Below are 14,528 nucleotides of genomic sequence, written 5' to 3'. Positions count from 1 at the left end.
GGACCTCTGGTTTATCTACCGAAAATGACAGGATTCTAATATGTTTGAGAACGTTGCTTCTACCCTCATTGTGTAGCACGATCAGTTTTGAGATGCTCAGTATAGCAACACTATTAAACGATAGCTTATACAGCACGTTCGGTCTGAAACCTACATCATAGTAGTAATAAAAGCAGTAATAGTAGTAGTAAGAGTAGTCAGCCCTGCATGTTGGAGATAATTGGGCCTGCGCTAAAAATCGTAACATGATAATTTTTCCATAATAATTGATGATTTATTGGTAGACGAGTTACTAATTGCATTGTAATTAACTGTTCATTCAGTAAATTTAACAAAGAAAACATATAAAAACTGAGTCGAAAGTATAAAAATGATAAGAACGAATAGGCAATGTTTATTTATGCTAATTAAGAAATCTTAGAGTGTGTATTTGATCTGTTAATTATTTCAGAAATGGAAAAGCGGGAAAACTGAAAAAAAAAGAGGGGTACAATGCTATGAAAACACCCACAATAGACGACCAATACTTGATATTGTTACGGGGCAACCAGCGGATGCACACAGTGAACATAGAATAGAGAGAGAAGATGGTCAATGACTGAAAGATCATTTATTGAATTGTGGCGGGCCTAGCGCGAGCACTCCTGCCCGCGCCACTGCCCGCTTCCTCCTCGTCCGTTACATTAACCTGGGGCACCGAGTGATCATCCTGATCACGGACGAGGAATTTTGCCGATGCCGATGCGATCCAGGGTATGACGATCGACGTGACTAGATGGCAGAAGAAGGAAGAAGAAAACGGCTTCCAGACACGATGATTCCAAACGAAGCCTGGCGCAGAACGCTTTCGGGCCACAGGCCAGAAAGAACTGATGGCAGAGGCCCAGGGGAGCAGTAGAAAAACATCACTTTGCTTTGTTTTTTTTTTACAGAGTTGTCTCTATCTTTACCCTGAGATACCGTAAAAAGCGCTTTAGACTGAAGCTCTGCTTGCCATGAGCTACAGAAAATAAACATATTAATAAATAAAACATTACAATATCTGCATAGCTGCATTCTTAAAAAAGCACTCCAATTCATCATCTGTTGTAAATTCTACAATTTAATTCTACACATTCTACACTTTAATGAACCACTTGCTGATGGAGTATTGGTACGTCCTAAAATAGAGACAAGAGCAGCTAGTCCTAAGCACTCCAATTTACAAGTGTGTTGCAATAGTTATGGGCAACGTCTAATCGAGTTCAGTGGAGCTTTGATTTGGAATGTCATTCGTAATGAAAGTAAAATAGGAATAAAAGTTTTGCAAACTCCGAAAACGTTCCTGATGAGCATGTGAAGGTATGGTGTGAACTGTGTCGTTTTTTTTTTTGTTTTGAAGATAAGTGTATTGTGTTCGCGTTCCTTGTTTTCTCTTAATGCGTTGCAAATTTCTGGCGTTTATTTCACGAATGGAATGTATTCGTCTTCCCGTGCTGCACGTATATTGCATTTTATTGTATTGTGTATGGACCCGACACTAGCCCTTGGCTATGGGTTCAAGATCCTATTGCATATTCTATTGTAAAATTATTGTTAAAAAAATCGCCTTAGGTATACTTGTTTATTAAGGCCTTAGATTGAATATGTGTGCATAGTTTGTAACCAGTGCACTACAACGCATATAAAAAAGCTCAATAAAGTTCAAATAAAAGTTGCCAGATTTGGTGGGTACTCGAAATTTTCGAACCTCGATTGCCCTGCGAAATTATTGCGAACTCAAAGCATAGCATGCCTTGAAGATCGGTGAAGAAACTTTCGTTCAGAAAGTCTTTACCTGTAACATAACGAATTAAGATTTGACACATCCCAATATTTAATTTTTCATCGTGCCAGAAGCACTAAATACTATTTTACTGATCTATTCTCGCCTTATTTTGCTAGAACTAACTTGTATAAGTTTTTTTTCCCCGCGTCATCGCTGAATCAAATTCTGCCCAAGTCTGATTGCGCCGCAATATGAACTAGTGCCCGTGTTTCTAATTTTGTGCTATGCGTTGTGTATCTTTCGTACTACCAAATGCAAAAATTTATATACAGGCACTTCCATTTTTCTATATATTTTTCATTGCACCTCAACATTGTTTATAGGTTTCATGGCCCTATTACTTTGCAAACTACCTGTTTGAAGCTCTATTTAGGTTGTAAATTGCTTTCTTGTGTAGAATGTTATTTGCTCATGAACCTACCCATCGTCCGCAGTATGTCTGTAAATATGATAAATAAATAAAGATATAGATAATTAAGGTCTTAAAGTCAGGTCCAGATGGCCTATATATACTATGATACCACATCCCTAACTGACAGTTAATATATGCTGAAAGCTGCAGTTTGTTCTACTTATGCCTTGAGACAAGCTCTGAATACACCCGTTATTTGCTTGATTTATACTTGCGAGGCTTTTGTTAAAAACACCGACCTGCTCATAATGAATTTACTCTAGTGTGAACATTTGTTTGCCGTTTTCTGTAACACTAATTTACCAAGGGTCCAAGTGAGAGAAGATAGCTCGAGATATGCAACTTCGGATCAACCAATGTTATAACGTTTGTGAATGTTTTAAAGAAGAAAGCCTGGCCTTACAAAATGTACAGGGAACTTATAGGTGTGTTGAAGGGGCTTGGGATATTACAGCAGTGCATTATTTACTCAACTATATGTCTTAACCGAATAAGGTAAGAAAGTTTTGAAGGGCAGAAAATTTCCTACAAGCTTTAGAAACGGGAACATGTTTATCATGTAGTCAACTTATATAGATTAAACCACTTTTCTGCAAAATAGCAGAAAAAGCTGCGGACTTCATTACATTCTGGCTTCATCTTTCTTAGGATCATTTCGTTTTTTTTTTTCAGAAGAGATTAGCAGTTAAGTTGTCGGTTTGTTTTGGTTCGTATCTTTGCAGTTATTGTTAGTACTGGGCAAAGATCCAGATCCAAAGCAAGCAATGCCTTTGTGTGGCCACTGCAAGAACGGATCTTGTACAGATATTCACTGGCCAGGATTGCCAAAAGACGAAAATGACGTGATCACGTCGAGCAAGTAGAGAGACATGTTTTCTTCTTATGTAAATAAACAAATAGCTGTCAAAACCACAATAATGCACTTAACTCAATCAGTTTTGCTATCTGGGCAGGCATCAGCTTTATTCAGGAAACGTTCTAGCTTACCAAGTGCGGTACTATTAATCTCTTAATGATTTGTGTTAAACAGGAAGAAACTGGTGAAAGCAGGCAAGCTAGTTCATCCAGAAGAGAGGGCGGTTTTTTTCCGATAGTTCCTACATGAACTAGGAGAAGTGTTGAAAAGGTTGGGTGTATATTATATTTAAGGGGCAGACCCATATAGGATTTGCGACACGGGTATATTCCTACGTAATTCTGAATGCACATCTGTAGACCCTTCAGTGCCACACAGCACGGGCCTCAGTTTTAGGAAAAGAGCCATGGCGGAAGACTTGTGGATACGTTCTGCATTTCCTTTGTGAGTATGGATTTCACCTCGTGCATTTGGTAGTGCCGGTATTTCATAGCATCAGATGTATTCGCTTTGGGAGCAACGAACAAGATGTAGTGTAAATTTAGACCGATTGCGGCATAGAAGACTAGTGTCACTGTGTACCAGCTATTAGCAGGCTCGCTCTCGGGCAATTTTCCCACTTCTATTATAGTGCGACCGGACATAAGTTCCTCAATATTCGAAATGGGACACTGTCTCAGAATGCCCTGGAAGCATCTCCAAATGTTCTATTGGTCTGAGAATGTCAGTACAAGGGTCGTCAACGTAGAGAGGCTAAAGGGTTGTTATAGAGCCTGTTAATAACATCGTGTGGACCAATCGGCGAGGCATCATGGAAAGGAGCAGCGCAAGGAAACACGGACACATGAACACACTAAAAACAGGACTGGCACAGGCTACCAACTAAATTTATATTTCATTTCAAAAGAGGCCGTATTTTATACTCCTAAGCACATAAGACCAGTACTCGTAAACCACGAGGCACGATCACAATACCTGCCAGCACGACAGTCGTCATATCAACCCACAATGATCAGAGGCAGTCAATATGCTTATATGCCTAAGGGGAACGAAAAAGATTATAGAACTTGCAGTTCTGAGTTACCATCATAGCAAAAGCACAGTCGGAACATGGTAGCAAAGGCGTACTCAAAACGACTAAAGAAACAATCAGAGGCAGAAACAAGTGTAAACGTAACAAAAGAAAAAAGACATTTACCTTTATAGCAAAAGCAGCGTCGGAACATCGTAGCAAAAGCAGAGTCAGAACAACAAAGCTCTGAAACCTACAAATACGCTTTTTTATATTAATTTAAACACATATTCAGACGCGGGTAGGAATTTTCACGCCGCTTTCTGCCCAAAGCGCCCTTTTGTTCGAATGCAGAGACACGCGTCGTCTGCTCCAATAGCCATCAAGACAGCATCAATGGAGCCTACTGTGGTGGATAGCCTCGTCTGCACACAGTGCTTTATTTTTTGCCGTCAACACCGATTGCTGCTGTATGATCGGCTGCTGAGCTGACTATGCGGAGGCCTTGTAGAGGGACCGCCTCGCGTATTCTCTTCGACCACAAATCCAGACTGTTGCTTTGAGCTGCTGCCTTGAACATTGTGGGTATTTGCGTAGTGCAAGATAAGTCTAATTATGTGCTTACTGGAAAGAAGTACCTTCTACGTTGCTGCAACCATGAATACTTCCTTGTCAGAGGAGGGTAGCCCTATCCAGTCTTGCTGAAAACAGAATTAGGAGAACAGGTCAATAAAGGAACGTTTGTCAAGCCAAAAACAACCATTTCAAGTACGCAAATATTATGTGTGCATCAAAATAAACCAGCTGCGAAATAAACCAGTAAGAGAATGGAAGCAAGGTGGAGATAAAAAGACTGAAAGAGAGAAAGTGATGCCGCAGTGGAGGACTACAAGTGATTGCGACAACCCGACGATCTTTTACGGGCGCTGACATCGCAGAGTATACGCGCGCCTCTCCTTTTCACCTCCATAGGAATGCAGCCGGCGGTGGCCGCAATCGAACACCTGGTATTCCGGAACAGTAGTCGTGTGTCTTAACTACTGTGTCATCACGGCGGGGCAAACAGGTTTCATTTATATTAACCCAACCTTATTTTTTCGGTGCGTATTACTTAAGGAAGTTGTATTAGGCAAGGCATTGCAGCTCGTTCACACAAAAGGCCGAAGCCATCAGTGCTGCTGTTGCCCTCACTTACACTGAGAAAAGCGGTATCGGAAAAAGCACGCGCCTGAATTAACATCAAGATTAAGACCCAATCATCCTTTCTGAAGCATTCTGGGTGATATGACACCGCTCCGATTCCCACTTAGCATGGTTCATCCAGTCACGTTAGAGGCAAGTTGACGATAGTAATTCCTTCGAGTACTTATGTGCTTCCTCAACGCATTTCAACGTATTCGCGAAATGAAAAGCTTCTGCTAAAGTTTTCGAGACAAACCCTGTGCCTTCATTCAAGAAACATCGCGGAATAAAAAACATTGCATTAAATGCAGTGCTTCTGTCCTAGAGCGCAGCTTAGAAAACCCTATATTTTCGTTGTACGGGGTTGGGGGGGGGGGAAGTAACCCTCTTACTGAATTATTGTGCGCTTCTTTTTAAGAAAAGTGCTTAAACAGATTACTGACCAAAGAGCAGATGCTTTTGGAATATTATTGTTCCTCAATTTTATTGTAAAACTTGTTCACACAGATACATTGTTGTAGATGGATAGGAATGAAGCAGCGTCCATTCAGTTAAGTCCGCTCTCATTTCAGTTTGTGATATATATATATATATATATATACATATATATACCTGCGCTCAAGCATTGGCCCATATTTGCTGATGCGTTGTCACCCGTTAATAATTATGGGGGTATTATTAACGATGCGCCCTTTACGGTGCGCACACTCCCAGACACCCTTAGAGTGAGTGGGGGTAGCGGTTCCGGTCGCAAAGGAGATGTCCTCAACCTGCGTGGCAAGCTCAGCCGGAATTCAACTACCTTGTAGTGACAGAAGGGGGTGGCCGTTTGGTGCCCAGCGGTCGCCGGTTCAAGCCAGAGTAAGGTTCGGAGTCTGAAGTAACAAAAACACAATTTATGCACAGCAAAGACGATACAAAGGAACACACAAGATCACTTGAAATGCCCAGACGAGAGGTTCACAGAATAACAAACGCTAAGCATGCAATTACACAGGTATTCAATAACATAGAGACTTTACAACAGATGAAACACGAGAGGGTTACATAAACAAACACCAAATTGTTAACCGGGCACTGTTGCAGTCCGACGCCTCAAGAGTCACGATGTGGCCGCCATACGAGACGAGCGCCGCTCCCTTGTAGGTCCGTGGGCTTGCCAGCAGCGGGTGATCCCCGGGAGTCCAGCCGAAGCACAGGCGAACACGTCGCAAACGCTGACGAACTGTCTGACTGACTGACTGACTACACAAGCGGCGCGGTCTCTTTAAATAGGGCGCGCCGCGTCTGTCTGTTAGCACGCGTCAAAGCTAGCGCGCACACACACTTAGCTTCGCTGGTTATAGCGCTCTCTCCTCCTCCCGTCGAGCCGCGCGTCGTCATTGGCCAGGTCCCATAGAAGATTCTCGATTTTTCTGGCGCATTCCAGACCGATGAACCACCGTCCTCCCCTTGCAATGGGAAAGAGGGTGATGGCAACGCGTACAAAGCTACGCACTCTCCCGCGCTTGAAAGGAGGTCTTTCTCTACATGCTTTCCACGCGACACCGCGCGGACCTCGCTCCGTACCGGCTTGATGAAAATGTGCGCCGATTTCCCGACATGCGTGTATATACATTCTCCACTCCAGCATCTGTCAACAAGTTTACATCAGAGAATATGGTGGTTATCGAGCAATATTTTCCAAAATTCCCGCTCCTCTGTTGGTACGCAGATCTACTACTGCTCACGCCTTTGTGTAAGACCTCCTCACACCTTGTGAAATAATGTACCCGAAACTATACTTGCAGTATACAACTAGCAATTAGGTTATTTTTTTGACAGCGTGACACTTGTGGTTTTGTGGGCTAAATTCATTCAGAATATTACTGGTTGCACGTTTCCTCCGTCCATTCATGGCTCATGCCTGATTTCCCACTAATGAAACCATAACTGACCAATTTTCTACACCTCACACGAGAAAAGGTGTTAATGTATCGTATTCCAATCAATTAGAACCGGACGGTCAGCCTTCATCTACAGAAGCAAGACATTTTGCTGCAGATAAATATATCAGACACAGAGGCGAAGTGTTAGGGTGTGAACAAAACTTAAGTGAAGGCTGTTGTTTAGCCTAGAAATTGATTCCAGATATATCGCTCAAATAGAAGCAGAAAAATTACAGCGTGAATCGTGGAAGGAATTGAGATTTCATTGGTGCTTCATTTTTCTATCTTCGCAAAGCCACCGAAAGAAAAACTTGCTGCGAAAACTATCCTTAAGTGTAAACGGCCTGGGCGGACTATGTGCAACTGTGTGAGGTATGTTAATTAATTTGAACAGACGTTACACGTAGGTAGATGTCTTTTTAAATTTATTAGATGCTGGGTTGTTTTCTCAAAGTGCGAAGACACGTTCGGTATCTGTAGTCATCATGCACAGAAAATACGATCAAAGGGTACTCAAGAGTACTTGGGGAGGTGAAACGCTGTATAGATTAAACAAATTAAAAATACCACTTTGTCTAGCACTGTTCTGGTCATTTTTTATAAAAAGACGGCGTTTCTCGCATATCTCCTCATATTGATCAACAATGCTATAAATTGGTTTTCAAGCTAAATTCAGCTATTCTCATAATAAAGCTAGAGTATCAATTCTCTAAACGTAACCCAATGCCGGCTCGATGGAACAGCCTAGACGTGATTAGAATGGTTTTTCACCAACCATTTACAGAAACAATTTACCAGAGCTAGTGATATATCTGCGCTTAAATTGCGTCAGTATGACTTTCTGAATTTCGGAGAATATATCACGTGGATGTTACAGTTTTTCAGTATTATTGTGGATTTAAAGCTAGGCGTTGAATGGCATATATCTTCTATCAATCAGAATCCTAAGCAAGATTCACATTATTATATAATGTAAAGAAGAAGAGTTTCTTATTCTTAAGCATTGATTCGAAAAACACTGTACTTCTATGAAGCATGTTGCAAGAATTACATAACGTTGCTAGTGTAAAAACTTGAGAGAACTGGTGGTCGATCATTCCTGGCACAACGCAGCCTACACTGCTTTAGGAGAAACACACGGATGTTGTCCATATCGGTTGCGCTGTGTCAAGAATATCATATTTAAGGAGTGGCCTATTTAACTGAAGTAATTATAATTTCATTCGTTCTTCCGTTCCCTCATTAACATGTCTAGCATTTATTGCGGCCTAACCGCCATCTCTGAAGACAACAACTACATGTAGCAAGAAAGATTTTTGACTTTGTATAATCCCTTTTGGATAAGGAGCAATTCCAGCCATATAGCACCCCAGGCAAGACGCTTCTGCCCAAGCAAGGTGGCATGTTATCATGTCATGTCATGTAGGCACCAGATGTTGAAAAAATTGTGTGTATTGTAATTCGTGTGGGTGCATCGACAACAATGCTTAATGACCGCACCTGCCCCATATGAGGCAAATGCATTTAGTTTTTGGCAACTGCTTCAGGGAGCAAGTAAAAATAAAACGCTTATTTGATCTAAAGATGTTTTACCATGCTGCTTAAACTTGCATTCCTTAACTCCTCTTGCATCGGACGATGGCCTCTCCGTTGTATAGTTACGAAGAGGCCTAGATACATTGTTTTACCTACACATGCTTCTCGAGTGACAACTGCTTTAAATAAAAACTTAATCTTTGCGCATCGGAATTCAGTAGAGGTCGGCTTCAAGAAGGACGACATGCAATTCCAACGATTGTGCGTATACCTACCAGACACCCTTTCCATCATAGACCACTGAACCATTGCTTTGAATGCATCCGTCATATATCTTCGTCTGTAAAAATGCAAAAATTACTTAGCCAAGAATTCAGAACAGTGTGCCATGTCTTCAATGGGGATTTCTGGTCGTTTTGGCTCAAAGTTAATTTTATAGCAACGTGCCTGCCTAGCCTAGGGATAACGTGAATGCGAGGATTTGACAGGCTTATTCTGATGTCACCCTACGATATGAAATCAGATGCCCGAGTTGTCAACTGGTGCAAAAACGTAATGTCAGGAAGCCCTACATCCAGTTAGTGCTCTGCTATGCCAACTGCCAGCTAGGGCTTCTTAACACGTTGTTTTTCTTTTTCTAGCCTTTGCTTATAAGGAATGAGAGGTCACTGCGATTATGAGTGCCTAAAGGCTTTCGCCTTATTAAGATTAAAACTTCTGCGTTCTTAAATTATCATGGGGCCGGCAGGCACGCTGGGAATGGAAGGAAAAGGCGGGAATATATCAGCCGGGCGGTCGCATAGGCAGGCATACACATGAGTTATTGCAGGAAAATGCAGAGAAGGTGGGTGGAATGTTGAATATGAGAGGGGATAAAAGAAATGTGGCAAAGAAAAACGGTACAAAAAGGGTTGCATTGGATGATGTGGTAGAGGTGTGAAAATATATACAGCCATGAAAATTAGAGCCCAAATCGAATGTAGAGTTCAGTTTCACAAAGAAAAGGCAAGAACCTATACCATAAGCACAATTTTCTATTTCCCCTGCCAAAAACCGAGTGCTCAGAGAGAGGCCTATTTTGGAAGGAAAGCCTGCGGTGTTCAAGGAACAGGCTTGAGTTATCAGGGGGCTGATGATGCTTTACTTCTTCGTTTACGCCCGACATTCAAGAACTTCGCCGACATTACAGTGATCTCGCCAAGCCAGCTTCTGACTTTCCTATCAATACCTTATTATGGGTGTCAGGTCCGGCTGATTCGAAAAACTCGGCAGTGTATCATGGCTTTTCCCTGTCTTGCAGAGTAGATTACCTTCTTTGAACCACACTTGTGACGGACGAGAAGTCGTTCACGTCAGGCGCCTATAACCATGCTACCATACCCATGCCGCACTCTCGCCTCCCGTGGCAGGATGGCTCCCCTTTCCGCCTCGTAATTGTACAAAAAAAAGTTACACTGCGTCGACACTGGCGATGATGAAGGTTTTGTCGTTTTCGGTGATCAACTGTGATGAGCTTTGCAACCTCGAGCTGCGGTTGTCGGATACTGTATTGAGCTTCGCAACTTGATCACTTTATGTCGCCGGCCGCCATTCTGTGTCCTTCAGGCAGCACAATACACTACTCTTCAATGTATATATATATATATATATATATATATATATATATATATATATATATATATATATGAAGGAAAGAAGCCAACCGTCGGCGAGGCCAAGGAAAGCATTGGGAATTGTACTTTGTCTATTTTTTATTATTAATTTTTACTTCGATAATCACATAAATTAGTAATGTAATCTGTTCAGGGGAAAGATAATTAAACGCAAAGTAGAAGAAAAAAACGTGCCGATGGTGGGAACCGAACCCACGACCTCCGAATATCGCGTCCGATGCTCTTCCAACTAAAGCTACATCGGCCGCTGTCCCCCCTGCTACTTTCTTAGGTATTAATGTTGTCTGTATACGAACCTTGAGAGTGTTCACCAGCGCCACCCTCAACCCAAGCGGAGGACGTGGAACGTCCTGTGTTACCGCCAGCGTCACGTAGAACGTGATCAAGAGCGAGGGCGAAAGCTGTGCTAGAACCCTCTTACGCTACCTATGGCTTCAAGACTGCCAGAACCGAGACCCCCGTAAGCTATAAGCAGATAAATGAAGGGGAAATGAGGGTGCTCGTTAGAACACATGAAGGAAAGAAGCCAACAGTCGGCGAGCTCAGCTATATATATATATATATATATATATATATATATATATATATATATATATATATATATATATATAGGGAAATGAGGGGCTCGTTATTCAAGAATATATATATATATATATATATATATATATATATATATATATATATATGTGTGTGTGTGTGTGTGTGTGTGTGTGCGTGTGTGTGTGTGTGTGTGCGCGCGCATGTATTGTGTGGGCTTACATACAAAAAGGCATACACAGATGCTTGAGGTGAACAGTATTCGGCCGTGTGACTAGAATGGATCCACACTTAGATGAAATCATGATTTAAATATACTAACAATGTCAAATAACCATATTTTCTATGGCCGTCGTAAGGTCAAGTTATGTACACAAAAACCTGGTAATTAGCAAAATATGGTTGTTTGCACCATCGCACTCAAGACACAGGAAGTTATTGTGCAAGGTGCTGGCTGGATGCGTATGCCTTGATAGATACATCCTTTCTGCCTGCAGCAAAATCGCTTTCAAGGAAGGCTTCCGCATGTGTGAACATCACTGTGTCGCACGAACGGTTTGCATTACAATATCCGGGATCGATCCCGGCTGCCGCCCGCGTCATTTAGACGGATGCGAAATGGAGAAGGCCGTGCGCTGTGTATTGTCCGTGCATAGTAATATGCCTAGGTGGTAAAAATTACTCCAGAGCGCACCACCATGGCACCCCTTCCTCTCGTTGTGGTAATTCTCACCTTCCTCCCAGCCTTTATACCGCGCCTGTGGTGGAAAACATTTCTGTGCAGATGCAAATTCAGGCGATTACGCACGGGCTGACATTGATGGGGGGAGAAGCCCTCACAAACACTTGGTGGAGGTCTCTAGTTCGGGGCCCGAGTGGCGTATGGTGCCGCTCAGGATCGGTCGACTAAGGCCCGTTTGGACCTAGAGGTCAGAACAGCCGTGCGGTTTTCCTTCCGGTCCTCCTGGGCTGGGTTCAGGTTGGGAGGAATAGCCGGATATGAGGGGCAGGCCCACAACATGTAGTACATGTACAAAGACACCACCCCACAGTGCGGGCAGCTGCCAAAGAGAAAGAAGGGTCGAAATTTTAAGAGCAGCCATGCACAACAGTGTGCTGGGATAGAGGCGGAATAAGAGCCGCTCATCCGCTTTTGAAAGGCCTTTACATGTACAAGGGTAAAGGCGGTGACTAGATTGGTAGTAATTTCTAATGTATAAGCCTGAATAGGGGGAGGAGAAAGAAACTTCCTGGAATGAGAGTGAGCTTCGGTGCGCGCTCAGGAGTCTACAGAACGTGTGACAGGTGCTGCACCTTCCCCTTCCAGAGAATTAATAATAACAGTTGTCATTATTATTATTACTATTATTATTATATTATTATCTGCTGTATGCAGTTGCCTTACTTCTAGCTTGTTATCTAGAGATGAACGTATGCGCAAGCAAAGGGGCATACTGGCTAAGATAGCTCCAATTCGCCATACATGTTTTGAGGGAAAACATTATTTAGTATCCTTCGAAGATTGAATCTTGGGCTTATTGTAACTGATTACCCTTTATACGCCTTTCTCCTTCGCAATTAAAGCGTGCAGGAGGAATCGTTCTAGGAGCCAAGGGTTTGGCAGGAATATATTTGAATATGAGTAGCGCACAGAAGAAAGTATCAGTGAACTTTTTAAAATTCGCATCGGCGCTGCAACGATTGAGAATTGCGGTGAAGAAGGCAATAATTGCAAGACGATTTACTCGCCATTGCTTTGAGGAAAGTTCTTCCACGAAATTTCTCCACCTAATATCGCTTTTTACCCTTCAAATGGGAGGAAGATAGAAATGCTGCCAGGAATTTTGTATAACATGGGACACCGTTCAACAGCAGTGTGTCCAAGGAACTCCCTAAATAGGATTATGCCGTGATAGCGCACTACCACCGTTTTAATTTCATTTATTAGACTAGACTTTGTATTTTTTTTTGTCCTCAAAATCAATAAAAAAGAGTATTTCCCTCCATAATGCTTTGGTTCAGGAGTACTAAGAGCTCGACATTATAATCGATATGCGTGCTCTTTCTAAAACGAGAAGGAATATATCCATCTCGCCTGTATTGTTGCACTGGCGTGGTCACAGACGCTCTCCTTTTATCGCTAAGGGAATATTGAAATCGTACATGGAAGCAATCATTCTAACGAGCGGAAATTTCTAGTTTCTGACAAGTTCCGTTAAATAAGCGAGCAGTTAAATGAGCATAATAGAGCAGGGGCGTCGAAGAAAGAAGGTGCATAAAGAAAACGTTTTCCTCCTTTTAATGGTAATTAAGAATTTCAAGGTCTGCTTCGGAGGAATACAATGCCATATAGCTTATATTTTATTACGGAACTGAAGCACTACCCTACTTGAAATACAATATTTGCATTTGTCTACTAAGCCTAATGTTATTGGGAATCAAATGAATGTATTATGCGCTTCGAAGATCCAAAGCCATGAAATAAAATTTAATGTCATGCTTCCTTCAGACGGTCGATATTTACATATTACAATACCGATGACTCTGCCCAGAGCAGGTCTCTTTTTGTGTATCCCAAAGCAGCTATCTGTACTAAGAACTGGTGATGCGAAATTCTTCAAACTTAAATGACGAAGAATTGTTACAGGTAAAAGAAGGAAGATAATTTATATGTCAGATATGGGCGCGGCGTCTATTAGATGAACTACTAAGCTGGTAGCAGATAATTACTACAATCGTATTCACCCCCACGATTTGTCCTCAGACAGAAATGATTTTCGTTGCTCTTTCTGGGCGGCAACACCAACTACGTTCAACATTTCTTCTGGCCATAGATGTTATCCACTTTCCAGATTCTCTGAGTGAATAAATTGAAGTAAACCGCTTGATTTTGTCCACGAAAGCAAAAGTATTTATTCGCATGCTCTTCCTTATTGTTCAGTATTAAATACTTGCCTTCAGTATCACAATTACCACTTAACTGGGTTTAAGAACAAAGCAATTTTGATCAAATGGCGAAACCGGTTTTCATTACAGCAAAGTGCCGCGAACAGTTACACTTTTGGGGCTATGTTTGCTTCTCTAATGTGCGTTTGTGTGTTCTGGCATTTTCTGCATAATGCCCCGCTGAGGGCTACACGAGGTCCTCCTATACTGCAGCTATTATCGCGGTGCGAACGGGTCTTCACCTGTTTCTATGACCAGGCATATGGAATATACCTTAGCGGCCATACGCGAACCAACCGCTCCTAGACGTCTACTACAAAATGCCTAACGCAGCAAGGATTAGATATTACATGGCAGGTGACCACTGCGTAATGGCTGAAGGGTTTCAGAAACGCACCGGCTTCCTCGTCCTTCCACTGGACACCTCTCTTCTTTTAGAGCAAGAATACATGCCAGCCTAGACCTTGGGTTAGGTAAAGGTCAGCTAAAGACATTCCAGATGGACTTTATTGTATACGTCCTGGCCCTTGCGCCAGAAATGAAGGCTTCGTAACAAATTCGTGAATGAAACCATGTTTTTCTGTGCTTTACATTCTACCTTCCGAATACTTTCAAGACACAACCTAGCTGCTCTACCTC

At 42.2% G+C, this 14,528-nt stretch overlaps 2 protein-coding genes across 7 annotated transcripts in view; one reads left to right on the top strand and one right to left on the bottom strand.

Moving 5' to 3' along the window:
- LOC146195951 (uncharacterized) overlaps positions 1–14,528 on the top strand; it is a 94,572-nt gene that overhangs the window by 48,936 nt on the left and 31,108 nt on the right. For 3 of the 6 annotated variants that reach the window (XM_084597976.1, XM_084597977.1, XM_084597978.1), the window contains exon 5: positions 2,942–3,127. The exons of 2 other annotated variants lie outside the window; for them this stretch is intronic. In XM_084597976.1, coding sequence (XP_084454102.1) covers positions 2,942–3,082 — 141 coding nt within the window. In that variant the 3' untranslated portion in view covers positions 3,083–3,127. Of the gene's footprint in view, positions 1–2,941; positions 3,128–14,528 lie in introns of those variants that run through there. One more of the 6 variants, XR_014706064.1, reaches the window with a different exon arrangement.
- LOC146195950 (uncharacterized) overlaps positions 4,503–14,528 on the bottom strand; it is a 94,375-nt gene continuing 84,349 nt past the window's right edge. The window contains exons 4-5 of the mRNA XM_084597975.1: positions 9,009–9,073; positions 4,503–4,788 (exon numbers count right to left, since the gene is read on the bottom strand). Coding sequence (XP_084454101.1) covers positions 4,776–4,788; positions 9,009–9,073 — 78 coding nt within the window. The 3' untranslated portion in view covers positions 4,503–4,775. The remainder of the gene's footprint in view (positions 4,789–9,008; positions 9,074–14,528) is intronic.

The sequence above is a fragment of the Amblyomma maculatum genome, chromosome 3 (genome assembly GCF_055883805.1).
Source record: "Amblyomma maculatum isolate TAMU_Amacu chromosome 3, ASM5588380v1, whole genome shotgun sequence".
In the NCBI taxonomy this organism is placed as follows: Eukaryota; Metazoa; Arthropoda; class Arachnida; order Ixodida; family Ixodidae; genus Amblyomma; species Amblyomma maculatum.
The sequence above is the reverse complement of the archived record's forward strand: the minus strand, read 5'-3'. Positions and strand labels throughout refer to the sequence as shown.